This window comes from Urocitellus parryii, chromosome X (assembly GCF_045843805.1).
Source record: "Urocitellus parryii isolate mUroPar1 chromosome X, mUroPar1.hap1, whole genome shotgun sequence".
In the NCBI taxonomy this organism is placed as follows: Eukaryota; Metazoa; Chordata; class Mammalia; order Rodentia; family Sciuridae; genus Urocitellus; species Urocitellus parryii.
The window spans coordinates 55,246,716-55,262,208 of NC_135547.1; the positions used below are offsets into that span (position 1 = coordinate 55,246,716).

Sequence of the window (15,493 nt, forward strand, 5' to 3'; positions counted from 1 at the left end):
CATCCAGGAATGAGGAAATATAAGGTGTGAGAAGGGTTATTGTTTTAGGAAAGGAGCTCAAATCTTCAAATTCAAACAAGTGAGAAGGTGCACTTATTAAAAAAGAATACTTGGAAATTTTTGGTTAAGGAAATAAAGTATTATAAGCTACATTCAAATATTTGGGGGAAACATGATGATACTGAATTGCAAGGATTTTTCATCAGTCACAGACTGGCCAATTCAGATCCCTTCTTGATTCCAAATTTCAGGTTTTTTGAAATATATGAGAAAGACCAGACTATTAATTGATATCTTAAAGCATCTCCTTAGGACTTTTATTGGGTTTTTATATTGTTCTTTTATCAGAAGTCAAATGTGTTCATGGTTAATAGAGCTTGAACCTAACTAAGCTTCTTTTTTTTAAATTTTAAATTTATTTATTTATTCAAATTTGTTATACATGACAGCAGAATTCATTTCAATTTATAGTACACATATAGAGCACAATTTTTCATGCCTCTGGTTGTTCACAAAGTAGAGTCATATACCATTCATGTCTCCATACATGATCTTAGTGTAATTATGTCCATATCATTCCACCATCTTTCCTACCCTAATGTGACTTCTCTTTTCCTCCCTAGCCTTTGCCCTATCTAAAGTGCCTCCATTTCTCCCATGCTGATCCCCATCCCCATTATGGATCAGCATCCACATATCAGATAAAACATTTGGCCTTTACTTTTTTTGGAATGGCTTTTTTCACTTAGCGTAATATTCTCCAACTCCATCCATTTACCTACAAATTCCATGATTTTTAAAAAAATATTTTTAAATTGTCAGTGTGCCTTTATTTTATTTATATGTCATGCTGAGAATCAAACCCAGTGCCTCACACATGCTGGGGAAGCACTCTACAACTGAGCTACAACCCCAGCCCAAATTCCATGATTTTATTCTCTTTTAATGCTGAGTAATATTCTATTGTGTATATGTATACCACATGGTTTTTTTAATCCATTCATCTACTGAAGAGCATCTAGCTTGGTTCCACAATTTAGATTGTGAATTTTGCTGCTATAAACATTGATGTGGCTGTGTCCCTGTAGTATGCTGTTTTTAAGTCCTTTGGGTATAGACACAGGAATGTGATAGCTGGGCCAAATGGTTGTTCCATTCCCCGTTTTCCAAGGAATCTCCATATTGCTTTCCATTTTGGCTTCACCAATTTTCAGTCCCACTGGCAATGTATGAGTGTACCTTTTTCCCCACATCCTCACCAACACATATTATTGTTTGTATTCTTAATAACTGCGATTCTGACTTGAGTAAGATGAAATCTTAGAGTGGTTTTGATTTGCATTTCTCTAATTGCTAGTGATGTTGAACATTTTTTCTTATGTTTGTTGATTGATTGTATATCACCTTCTGAGAAATGTCTGTTCAGTTCCTTGGCCCATTTATTGTTTGGGTTATTTTTGCTCTAAGTTTTTTGAGTTTTTATATATCCTAAAGGTGCTCTATCTGATGTGCAAGTGGTAAGACTTTGCTCCAATTCTGTAGGCTTTCTATTCACCTCACTGATGATGATGATGATGATGATGATGATGATGATGATGATTTTGCTGAGAAGAAGATTTTCAGTTTGAATCCATCCAATTTATCAATTCTTGATTTTATTTCTTGTGCCATATGAGTCTTATTAAGGAAGTCAGGGCCTAATCCAACATGATGAATAATTTGGCCTACTTTTTCTTCTATTAGGCGCAGTGTCTCTGGTTTAATTCCTAGGTCCTTAATCCACTTTGAGTTAAGTTTTTTGCATGGTGAGGGATAGGGGCTTAATTTCGTTTTGCTGCATATGGGTTTCCACTTTTATTGCACAATTAGGTAGGTATAGGAAAGTTGAGCCATATGGAAAGTATAGGTTTCATTTGAAAAGATATTGTTTTCCAAAGTGTTCAAATCATTTTTATTTATACGATTAAATTAAGTAAAGTCAGGGTAAAGATGAGGAATAAAGGGAATTGCTGATAAAATAGTAACTGGGTGCATGCATTGTAGAAGACAATTTGGTACAGTCTAGAAATGTTGAAGGAACAATACCGAGATCTGCTAAATCAGGACTCTTGACAGATGTTCAAGAGTGATCACACCATCAAAGGTCATATCAACAAAGTAAAAAGACTACACACAGAAATGGAGAATAAATTTGTGAATTAGGTATCCAATAACAAGCTAATATGCAGAATATGTGAAGAACTCCTATGATTTGGTAACACAAAAACAAGGAACACAGTTAAAAAATAGGCAAAGGACTTTTTAAATCAATATTTCTCCAAGAAGATATAAGCATGTGAAAAGTTGTTCACCATCACTAATTATTAGGAAAGCACAAAAGCACAATGAGATACTACTTTGTAGCTATTAAAATAATTGCTGTCAAAACTAAACCACAAAACAAGTGTTGGGAAGGATTTGTGGAAATTGAGATCCTTATATATTACTAGTAAGAGTGTAAGATAGAAAACTGTATGGTAGTTATCACAAAATTAAGTACAAAATTATTGTGTAATTCAGCGATTTTACTTCTGGGTATATACATAAAAGTCATGAAAGTAGGGATTCCAGTGATTGCACACTAATATTCAGAATAGTATTATTCTTTTAATTTTTTTTAGTTGTAGATGGACCGAATATCTTTATCTATTTTTATTTAGTGCCAAGGATCGAACCCAGTGCAACACATGTGCAAGGCAAGTGCGCTACCACTGAGCCACAACCCCAGCCCAGCATTATTTATTTTTTTAATATGAAATGCTTTACGAATTTGCATGTCATTCTTGTGCAGGGGCCATGTTAATCTTCTCTGTATCATTCCAATTTTAGTATATATGCTGCCAAAGCAAGCACAGCATTATTTTTAATAAGAAAAAGTTGGAAATGATCCAAACGTCCATGGATAGATGAATGGACATACAAAGCTTAGTGCATAGGTATAATTGGATAGTATTCTGCCTTAAAGAATAATGAAATTATAGGGGCTGGAGAGATGTAATTCAGTTGTAGAGCACTTGCGTATCATGTGGGAGGTCCTGAATTTCATCCACAGCACCACCAAAATAATAAATAAAAGAATGAATTTCTGGGGCTGGGGATGTGGCTCAAGCGGCAGCACGCTCGCCTGGTATGCGTGCAGCCCGGGTTCGATCCTCAGCACCACATACCAACAAAAGATGTTGTGTCCGCCTAGAACTAAAAAATAAATATTAAAAATTCTCTCTCTCTCTCTCTCCTCTCTCACTCTCTCTTTAAAAAAAATGAATTTCTGGTACATGCATATGTGATCCTTGAAGACATTTACAGTGTGAAATAAACCACACACAGAATGACAGATATTGTATGATTCTGCTTATTTGAGAGTTACCTAGAATAGTCAAATTCATAGATACAGAAAGTAGAGTAGTGGTTACCAAGCATTAAGGAGAGAGTAGGATGAAATGTTTGTGTTTAATGGGAACAATTTCAGTTATGGATGATAAGAAATTCTGGAGATGGAAAGTGGTGATGGGTGTACAACAGTGTCAATGTACTTAATGCCATTGAACTATACACTTAAAATGGTTAAATGATATATTTTATATGTATTTTACTTCAATGAGAAAGGATGTTAACAACAGGATTATCTGTAATAATATCTGAAATAATGATTTCCCTGTGCCCCCTGCTAAAAAAAGTAAGTGAAAAGTCCTTAAGGAAAATTTTCAACAGGAAAATATAACTAAAATTAGTTATATGGCAAAATAGTATGTAGCAGTGGAAATTAATGAATGAATATAGCCACTAGCATCTGCATAGTTAAAAAACATCCCTAACTTTAAAATGCTGAATTCTAGTTATGCTTTCCAAATAATACATGTCTTAAACCATTTAGTTTGCTCTAATCTTTGGAACTATGTATGGAGAAAACAGCAATAGGAAACTTATTATTTGACCCACTCCAATGGTTAATACAAACAATTTTGTTATTTCCTTTATTATATTGTGTGTGGGGGGTCTCACTCTTTTTCCCAGGGTGGCCTTGTACTTGAGATCCTCCTGTCTCAGCCTCCCAAGTATTTGGGATTACAGGCATGCACCACCATGACTGACTAACAGTTTTAAGTAAAATACTCATTGTAATAAAAGTTAAATGTTTTAGCTAATTGTTTATATCTGAGAAGAAACCATTTAATACCCAAGAGATATTCTTGTTCATAAACTATTTCTATACCAATTTAAAATAATTTGATTTTTATTAATTCTGTTCTCAGAAGAGTTTCTATTTAGTAAACCTAATATAGACAGGTTGATTAATTGAAAATACTTGAAAGTAGCAGAACAACTTTTCTTTGTTAAGTATAGACATATTTCATTAATTTATTCTGGGCTTTCCAAAATTGAGTACAAATAGTTGTTGATTTGCCACTGGTCACAGCTACATTAGGCTAATAAACTTGCAGCATTTTCTCCTTGAATAAGTGGAACTAGAAAGGAAAATACTGAGAGGTGGAGCAGAAAGTGTAGGAAAGCAGTAATTGTCTTCTCTGAGAAGCTAACATCATGAATGCCCTGCTGGGCCTGAAGGTGGCAATTGAGATGAATCCTTATTCCATTTAATGTTGTCATGATTTCAAGTTTAAGCTCTCCTTTCACAGATTGCTACAATAAATTAAGCTAACAAGTGTAAAACTCTTAAATTGCTTGACTTTTTATACAGTTGATATCATCTCTTCCCTTTTTGTTGGCAATACCATTATAAGACCAAAATCAAGAGTGTAAAAAAGGGACAATCGGGCCTACATAAAGAATTAAGACATCTTTCCACCATAAATTACATTTGGCTATATTAATGTCAGTCCTGGTCATGTAGGACCCCCAAAAAGGCATTTTTGGTTACAGATTTAGAAATAAAGCCAGGAAAACGTGTATTAAACCTGTCTGGTCGTAGCTACAAAGCTAATGTCTTTATGGTAATTGCAATTCTTAGAAATATATTATCTTTCTCAATGTTATTGCAATGTGTGGTGGTGTTGAAGAAAGCAATAATTTGTAAACAACCCTTGGCAGAGAGCACAGAACTTAATTTTGTTTAAATAAAGGAGACTAACATTAGAATTCATGTGCTGTATGAAGACTGGCAAGCAGTACTAGTTGTTTTGATATATGCACTGGAGCATTCATGATTGCTTAAATATTAACTGTTCCAAGAATATACAAACATAATAGAGGGAAAAGAAGCCATGATTAGGAAAATTTTTACTAAAGCTTATAAAGTTGAATTATCTGATTGTATTGGTTGATGGTTTTGTTTCAATGGCTCAACCAGATTTTTTACTATATTTCAGTATCTCTTTTTCAAGGACTGTTCAATATAAATGTGTGCTGTGATGTGTTGCTATATGTTAGGGCTATTTCCTTGATACAGAGGGATGAGGAAATTCTTGGTTTTTCTGAGTATGGGACCTGTTAGGTTTGCCGAGATCCATGAGACCATTTCTGTAAATATCATGTAATAGGAGGAGATGTGAAAGGGCTTCCTTCTGATACAGTCTTGTAGATGTGGGAAGTTATCTCACACTAATATTTTAATACACTTTGATAATAGATCTCTTTAAGTGTGCCCAGAAACGTTTCCTTAAGTGATAACATTTCATTTCTTTCATTCTTTATGTGTGAATCAGTTTTTGTCTCAGATATGCATTCAACAGCAATTTGTGCAAGAGCATGGTGCTCCCCCTGTGCATTTCTGCCTCTTTCCAGAAGAGCACCCATTTGATGAGGCTGGATGGATATTTACTCCTATAATCTTTCTTATCCTTCTCTGCACCACTTTACATTTGAGGTGTAAGATTGCTTTTGGGCAGTGGTATTAGGCCTACTGCTTTGTCGCAATATAATATGTAATGCACTAACTGAGCAACATCCTCACACTTGACTTTCAACCCTGAATGGGAATGCTGAGACTGGTAATGCAGTACCAGCATATGCCAGTTGAAGGCCAGGGATAGTGTTTCCTCCTTTCCATTCCTTATTCTTTATATACACACACTGTGGTCTGATTTCATATAAGTGAACTGTTTAGTGTAAGGGTAAAGATATTAGGCTTCTAAAAGTCAATGCAATGGCAGTGAAACTCAGACATGTAAAATTCATTAATAGTTTATGAACTTTGATGTTAAGCACTGAACTCTGTTATCTGCAACATAAAGTTTTGTATTCTGATTCAAAATTCCTGGGTAAATATCTGAGCAATAATTTAAATGTGCCAATAAGAAGCAAATTTGCAGCTCGTGTTAGCTTAGAAAGCATGGATGATATGCCATTTTATCTAGTCCATCACTCTGTTGATCATAGTATAGTAGACAAAATTCACTATAGAGTTATTTAAGTGTGTTTTAATACACTTTCAGGTGAAGGATGAGAGTGAGTTTGGAAGACTTATGAACATGTATCTGAAATCTTCACAACATGGGGCATCCCATTTGGCTCATCTCTTCTTGCATTAGTAGATGCTAAATTATGGTATAAATCAGTCTCATTTCTTTTATTAATGAGTCAAGAATATTCAGAGCAATTCTATCCCTCATAATCCACAAATTGCTACATAATTCTCTAGTTGTAAATTGACTTCAAGCTTTGAAAACATGTTGACAATTCAACTTGTTATGTTTAAAAGTAATTGTAAGAGTGCCCAGGAAATATGAAGATAATTCCCAAGCACCTTCTCATCTGGAAATTTCCTTCACGTTTGCCTTAGTGGCTTTCAGATTTATCTCCCTAACACATTAAAATACAAAATGTGAGACCAAAACCTCAAAATTTCTGATTCACTTAATTTGATCCCAGATTCCAAAATTTGTATTTCTAATAAGTTCCCAGGTAAGGCTGAGACTCTTGGTTCAAGGATCACAGTTTGAGAACCAATAAAGTAGTCAGTGTCCATGAATTCTCAATTGTTCATTCTTATTTCTTCCAGTGCTTATTCCCCTCAGGCCTAATTATGCTGAACTTATTTAAGATGATAATTATAATAACTTTTGTCACTAGCCTCACCATTTTCCAGCTGCTGGCTCTGCTGCCCCCTCTATTATCCAGTTATTATCCACAGTCAATATTTTGAATAAATTATCCTTACGTGTTACCTCCTCTCTCTGGCTACCCATTCCTTTAAATTTTGTATCCTTTGCACTGTACTGCAACATTGCTTGAAGGACACTAAAGATTTCTCTAATCTTCAAATTAGCTCTAATCATCTTTGACTTATCTATAGTATTTATTCATTCAACATTAGTGAAAATTGATAACAGTCCTAATTTTTCAGGAGGTCACAATCTGTTGGATGAGACTGATTGTCTAAACAGAATTATATATTTTGGATAAATGCTATAACTAGAATATATAAACCACTTTGAGACAACAAAAGCAGAATTACTCATTCTATTCAGGGATGTTTAGAAAGGCTCCTTACTAGTAACCCTGTTACCTTTGAATGATCCTTCCCCTCTTCATAACCCATGAATCTTAATGCAGTCCTGTAGGTATGAATCAAATACTCAGTGTGTGTAAGCAACCACACCAGGTAATTACACTAACCCTTATTCGTGGTGTGAATTAGGTTAAACTGATTATGTGCTATGTCTTACCTTTAAAATGACCATATTAATAACTAACTTGCTGAATTGCATCAAGAATGTAAAAGAAAAGTGATATAAATCACTTATCAAAGTGCTTGACACATAGGCACCTGGTAGATGGGTAATGAATGCTGGTCCCCCTCCCCCATTTAAGGAGGGTAATATGCTACCTCCTAATGAAGAGAGGAGGGCCTTCTGAGTTGATAAGGAACACAAGTAATTGGGTAGAAATCTTCACCCATTTTTGCAATCTACAAATACATATTGAGTGCCATTATTCTAGATGCTGAATAGATAAAGTGAACAGGACAGACCAAAATAAAACAACAACGAAACCTTTTAGTTGTGTCTGGCCTAGCTAAAATAGAGCTGAGAGTGGGAAAGGCATAAAACCAAACATGAAATCATAGTTGTAATAGGGGGACCACACCATACAGGGACTTAAGTGATGGTGATTTACTCTATGTGAAGATGGGAAGCTAAGGTAGGCTCTTGTAACTTCCAATTTGGATAATGATTGTGGTTATGATAATGTATTACCTTATTCAGATTTTGGGGGGGGGGTAACAGGAATTGAACCCAGGATCACTTAACCAGTGAGCCATATCCCCAGTCTTTTGTATTTATTTTTATTTTGAAGCAGGTTCTCCCTAAGTTAATTAGGGATTCAGTAATTTGCTGAGGGTAGCAATGAACTTGAGATCCTCTTGTCTCAGCCTCCCAAGTTCATAGAATTATAGTTGGGTACCACTACCTGTAGAATCCTTATTGCTTTCTTTTAATGTGTCTGTGAGCATTGGTACTTATTTAATGCCTATTTTATAATTCAGTTTTTTATGAGCCCAGCATCATAGAACTATGAAATGGCGAGTCAAACTTTAAACTTGGTTTCAGCTGAATGCAAATTCTGTGTTCAATAATTATTGTGAACAGAAAATCTAGTGTTATGTAAATTTTTGAGACCCATTAACATTTTTTTAAAGAAGCGAGTGATATGGCCATATATATGTTTAAGATCCATAGCATGGTTAAATCATGTTGGATACAATGAAGCAGAAAAATAGTTCATGACCACTTTCTCAAGACAGTGTGTCTAAATAGCTGATACCTCTGTTTAAAATATTACTGACAGGGGCTGGGTTCATGACTTAGTGGTAGAGTGCTCGCTTGGCATGTGTGAGGTACTGGGTTTAATTCTCAGCACTATATATAAATAAGTGAATACAATAAAGGTCTATCACCAACTAAAAATATATTTAAAATATTACTGACATCTCTTTTCTAAAAGCCAGCTCACTCTAGAATCATCATTTTCCTTTTCTGGGCATAATACATCATTCTTTTAATCATAATGACTTTAAAGCTTTTGGAATCTTTTTTCCCTTTTTCTTGTACCGTCATTCATTGAATAAATCCTGCTGCCCCCAATGACTCTCAAGTTTGTCTTTGCCTTTTTGTGTGCCTATTCTAGTTATCATTCTTTTGTAATATTTTTTTAGTTGTAGATGAACACAATATTTTATTTATTTATTTTTATGTGGTTCTGAGGATCAAACTCAGTGCCTCACACATGCTAAACAAGTGCTCTACCACTGAGCCACAACCCTAACCCCCTAGTTATCATATTTAATTTTACTAGTCTTTGAAATTTGCCACTAAATTACTTTTATACCATGTCTTTTCTATATAATTTTATAATTTCCACTAAATTCTGAACTGGAAGCTTTAAAGGTACCATACCTTATTATTTATCTCTTATCTCTAGTATTAAGTACGGTCTCCAACTCACAGTGGGGAAAATTATAACTTATTCTAGAATTCACTTCCACCACTCTTAGCACATATGGTGTCCTGGAGAAGCTTCCCTCTGTAGTCAATGTGTGTTTGGGCATAAAAACAAGAGTAAAATTTAGAAGTATTACTTTATACTACACACGAGGGATTTTATGTGGAGAAAAACTTCTTTCATACACATTTATTGACTGCCTAGTAGGTTTTAGAATTCTTCTAGGTACTGTGTGTGTGTGTATGTGTGTGTGTATGTGTGTGTGTGTGGGTGTATAAACAGAGAGTCTCCCCTTGATAGAGCTCATATTGAGTACAAGAAACTACCATGTTGAAATGTTTACAGAGTAGAAGATGATCTAAAAAGTCCTAAGTCACTCCTAAGATAGCGAATTCTACAGAAATGAGGTGATACTTGGGTAGTATTCAACTGTAAAGTTATTTACTTGACAGAAAAAAAATACAGAGATATGGGAGGACATTTAGACAAAGGAACTGTGCAAGAGCACAGTAGTATGAAACTGTAGTATGTGTTTAGGGAGTTGTAATCAGACTGAAAGCAGCAGGAAGCAGGTTAGAAACACAGAGAAAGACCTTCTCACAGTGGGTCTTATGTGGAAAACCAAGAAGTTTGCCTTATTTCCCAGTAGATGACAGCAGCCTTTGCAATGGAAATTTTGAATGGGTATTAATCACTGTGAAAAAAAATTAAACATTTGAAGAATAGTGTCTATGTGGAGAAGTTGAAATACCTGCATTTATTTGGTTCAGTTTAGAGATCAGGACCAAAGAGAAGCATACTTGACTCTGAGAGGTTGTTATAAAGAGAATAGTGACCAGTTATTTTCAGTTCGCACTGAGGACAAAGCAAGAAGAAATAGGCTTAAATCTTAGCTGAAGGGAAAATTACCTACAGGAGGGGTCCTTCACAGAAAGATGGAGTGTGACTGACGTAGATCATTAAAATGTTGTGTTGGACTGTCTGGCTGCATGCTGGTTTCTGTGTACTCAAACAGCCGATTTTAGAATTATGGGAAGACTGATGATTTTCAAACTTGAATAGGGTATTTAGAATAAAGAAATTTCTTAAGGGTCTATTATTTATTCAGATATTCTGCTATGTGCCCGACAAAAGTTGTAATAATATATTTATGTTCGGAAAAGTTATTATTTCTTACACAGCATTCATATTCCTTTAAAAAAGAGAAATAATCAGAATTAGTTTTAGAAACAGGTATTGTTGTATTAAAGGTATTTTGTATTCATGTACCATTGCAGAAAGTTATTAAAGATCAGGTAGATATAATTAACTTAAATTCAGTTATTAATCTTTATGGGTAACATTTATTGGTCAGATGATTACAATGAAAACCACTACTTGGTTTATTAGCTGGTGGCACTTTGTCAGTTAAAACAGTGACTCACTCTTCTCACTGTTTTAATTTGTGGGTGAGTCATTTTTTAAAATAATATAAATGTTTTTTGCTTTTTCAAAAATGCTTAATTTCTGAAACTACTGTATGTGTGCTTTTTGTTGGAAAATGTATACAAGATGGAGAGTTGTAATCAGACTGAAAGCAGCAGGAGTGGCTATTGTGTTCATCCTTCTGCTCCCTTAGTCAAGTGTCTGTCTTGTGGGCTGCCTAACAGTGAAAGGAAGAAAGAGATTTGCTTCTGGCTAGAGAAAACCTTGAAATGCTTACTGTATAGTCTTCAATAAGACTTAGGCAACCTTGGCAAGCACTGTTTGGATATTTGATGTTAATGTAAAATTTTAACATGACTTCAAGTTAATCAGGTATCAAATGGTAATCAATTTTATTTCCTAATAAACCATCCCAAATACTTTGGAAGTGATTTTGTACCTACTCAGATTGAATTACTTTTGCTGTGCCCCAAGAGATATTTATATCCAGCTAGTACACTTGCAAGAGCAAATTATTGGGTAAATGTCATTAACTAGTAGAATTGATGAAAGTGAATCTTTTTAGTTGCTTTCTGTGCTGACATTGAACAACACAATAGGGCCTTGGAGAGAGACAATAGCTAGTATCTGAATGATATAGACTAGGTAAGAGAGACGGAAGACATGATAATAAAAAGTAAATGTACTTCACTAAGGAAAAATTCTATTCTGTTATATTTTAGTATTATGTATTTATTTTAAAATACTTGGTTTAAGGGTCATACACATAAAGATTTAAAATAATAGTTTATTTGTCATTATATCCTGCCAGTTTGAAACATTAAAATGGACTGTGTGAATTTTTTTTTAAAAAATTAAAAATTGGGCTGGGGATGTGGCTCAAGCAGTAGCATGCTCACCTGGAATGTGTGGAGCGCTGGGTTCGATCCTCAGCACCACATAAAAATTTAAAAAATAAAGATATTGTGTCCACTGAAAACTAAAAAATAAATATTAAAAAATTTTCTCTCTCTCTCTCTCTCTCTCTCTCAAAAAATAAAAATAAAAATTGCAATTCAAATTAAGCAGTTTCTCTTCCAGACAAATGAAGATACTTCTCAGCTTGACCAGACAGGTGGTTGGCCACATTTGCCTGTGCTTTGAAAGGAATATTATGATTCCAAAAAGCACATGTATTCTCTGTGAATGAGCCTTTCTGATTTCATCAGATACTAAGATATTTACTTAACTGAAAATGTTATGCTTCATTTATCTTTTTAAATTGTGACCATTGACTCTAATTAATTTCATAAGAAATTAAGTTGTTAATGACACTGATACTGAATATTTTAATAAAAAATTTTCTGAAAATTAAACTCTTTATAAATATATGCCAGAAGCTAAATTTTTTAATGTAAAATGATAACACCCATGAGAAAGAAAAAAAAGAATATCACCCATAAAATTGACACATGAGCAGAATGCCATTTTTCTGTTTCCGTGTTTCCAGTATTAGTTATGTGCAGTTTTTAAAAAAACATAGTGTCTTTTTAAAAATATTTTTAGTTGTAAATGGACATAATACCTTCATTTTGTTTATTTAGTTTCTGTTTTTTTTTTTTTTTGTTGTTGTTTTTAAGGCGGTGCTGGGGATGGCACCCAGTGCCTCATGCATGCTAGGCAATCACTCTAACACTGAGCCACAACCCCATCCCAACCAGAATGTGGTGTATATTTAGTGTCATTAAAAAACATGGTGGGTTTATAGTATTGTTTAGTATTTTGTTCTTTGTTAGTTATTTTTGTTTGGTTCTCAACCAAATAAAACATAGATCACTTTCCTGCCTTTAGTAAGATGTACCTGAGTTTCTCTAAGCTCCTGTTGTTTTTAGGATTTTAGGATTTATGAGGCTAGCTAATTTTTTAAGAAAAAAAGAAACCGTTAATTTTCTTATTATTTGAAATGTCCAATATATTCTGAAAATGATGTACTTTATACACAGATAGCACCCTAATCTCAGATAAAGACCCTTTGTCAGGAATGAGAGCCCCCCCCCCATTGAGTACTCAATAGCAGCTGGCTTTACTTAAATACAAATTGCCCTTGAGGTTTGTATTGTTTTTTGTTCTTATACTTTGTCCTTGAGGTGTGTTGTTCTATCTTTAAGTATTTAAAAGTACTTAGAGGATCTGTGTGCTAATGCCAAATTTCAAACATTTTACCTACATGGGATAAGGCAATCCTAGAAATTCTAAAAGAAATATTTAAGACCATTAGAACTATCAATATTATGAATCCCCTGGCCATTTGTATTTTTGCAGCCTTGAGATTAAAAGCTGTAGTACAAAATAGATTCAGTAAGGGCCTGATTTATTAAGCGCTATTTTTTTTCTTAGTCACTAAAACAATGAGGATTAATTTACTCTATAATTAGCTAAATATCCTCTGAAGTCTTTTCATAAACCTGTCTGTGAAGAATATTCATTTATCTTAAACAGAGTAATCTTTAACCCATCATCTAAGGATTATAGAATTAAAACATCCAATAGAATGAACAAAAATTTGATAATTTGTGCTGTTTTTATGCTTTGTTTCTAAGTAAATCCTTGATTTCTTTTGCAGCTTAGTGTACTGTAAGTTATATTCAAGAAGGCACTAGAATCTCATATACACATTAAAGATTTTTTTTTATTTTTATAACTGTGACATGTTTAACCTGGTGTCTCTGAAAAATCAATGTAATATGTAAGCAGATACAGAAAATATTTCATGTTATCACAATTGTGTGGTCAGATTCCTTTTATAATTCTGAAAAGAGCAGCCTCGAGAATTATTGTCTGATGGCCCATGCAAGTAAAGGAGGGTAAAATGTACTTACTCTTACATTAATTTACATCAATGATGGATAGAAATAAATACAATTTCACAAATGAACCCAGCTTTCAAGAATATATTTTTGTAATAAGCAAAGAACAGAATGCTGCTAACATAAACACACATTATCTTAGACTATTACTATAAATACTTAAATGAATGCTTTTCTCTCATGAAAAGAATAGTTCATTTCCTATAATGATGCAGACATTGAAAAAAATATATATTAAGGTTTAATTTGGCACATTTGTTGGTCATATTTCTTGCTTTTATAATGTGATGCTTGTTTTAAGCTCCACATCTTTGCCACTAGACCCCATTAACAATCTGCCCCTGAGTTTTTAAAAAAATTTAAGTGAGTTATAATGAATTGAATTAACTCATTCATTTGTTCCACTTTAAAAAGTCCATTTAAATTACTAAAAAAATTACTTAAATGTTTCTTGTTGTTTCCTTCCAGATTAGAGATACTAAATCAGCAGATCAAAAAACAACCCTTTTGCATTTTATTGCTGAAATCTGTGAGGAAAAATACCGAGACATCCTGAAATTTCCTGAAGAATTGGAGCATGTAGAAAGTGCAAGCAAAGGTAATTGATTTAGAACTGCTTTGAAACTATTCCTGGTCTACATATTAAATGATAATATTAAAGAATTTGTAAACATTAATCATAAAAATATTTTTGTTTGTTCACTGATATAAGAAATGCAGGAGATAATTTTGGTTAGTATGTATTTGATAGTGTTGTACATTTTAATAGCCTGTTTTTGTCTTCTTTTTGTAATAGTTCTAAGTTATTAAAGTATTCATATGTATGGTCAGACAATATGTTCATTCTTTAATTTGATAAGCAATTAAGGGCATTTTATGTTGTATGTAGTATGGTATCTTTTAGTGATTTGAAAATGATCATAGAACCATTGTTTTTTGAATGTGTTTAAAATCTTAAAGTTGAGGAAAATAATTATGTATATACACACATCCACATGAGTAACTGATAGAACAAGGATGAATGTGAGAAGGTTACATGAAAAATGATATCTTGTAGTTGAAATGCAGAAGAGAGTACTTTTGAATGTTTTGATTAGAGAAGTTTTTATGGAAGAGGCCAGGAGTTAAAATATGAGGGATGGAGTTTTAAAGGCATGGAAAGGGGCTTGTATTTTTAAAGAGAAAATAAGCTGAGCAAGGCACAGTAGTAGAATGTTTTAGATCAAGTGAGAGAAATAGTTGACAGTAAGGCTGGAGCAATAAAGTAAGCATCTCAGAAACTTCATTGACAGCCTAATGAGTCTCAGCCTGATGTTGCAGGCAGCAAGGCATCACTTAGCAGTGCTTGGCACCAGTGAAGAACACAATGGGGAAAGTAATAATGCTTCTAAGATTTTAATTTGAAGTAATTAGCCTTGTCTGTTTGTATTATTTACTCCTGTAAGAGATTAAAAAGTAATAGGAGGTTAGATCAAGGAAACATTTTCTGAGGATGAAATTATATATTTTGCCTTTTAAATAAGAGAATGTCCCATAAATCTTATATTTGAAATTGTATTGCATTGTATTATAGAATGGAATTATCCATTTTATAACTCTGAGGACTTTCAGAGCTCAAAAGTGTATGCTTCCCAAATTTATTTCAGACGATATAAACCTGTTTGTGTCCTTTGAAGGAAAAAAAGTGATTCCATGAAACCTAGAATTTTGTTTGTTTAGTGTGGGTTGTGGTAATCTTTGCTGTTTTGGTTTTATCGATCAAATAGACCATGAACCCCAGT

General features: G+C 33.6%; 1 protein-coding gene and 1 non-coding gene across 2 annotated transcripts in view; one reads left to right on the forward strand and one right to left on the reverse strand.

Annotated features, from left to right (window-relative positions):
* The window catches only part of Diaph2 (diaphanous related formin 2), an 821,535-nt gene that overhangs the window by 409,528 nt on the left and 396,514 nt on the right, over positions 1 to 15,493 (forward strand). Inside the window, exon 23 of the mRNA XM_077793878.1 lies at positions 14,181 to 14,310. Coding sequence (XP_077650004.1) covers positions 14,181 to 14,310 — 130 coding nt within the window. The remainder of the gene's footprint in view (positions 1 to 14,180; positions 14,311 to 15,493) is intronic.
* LOC113190817 (U6 spliceosomal RNA) lies at positions 2,786 to 2,892 on the reverse strand. Its single transcript, XR_003301831.1, has one exon. It is a non-coding gene; the product is annotated as a U6 spliceosomal RNA (small nuclear RNA).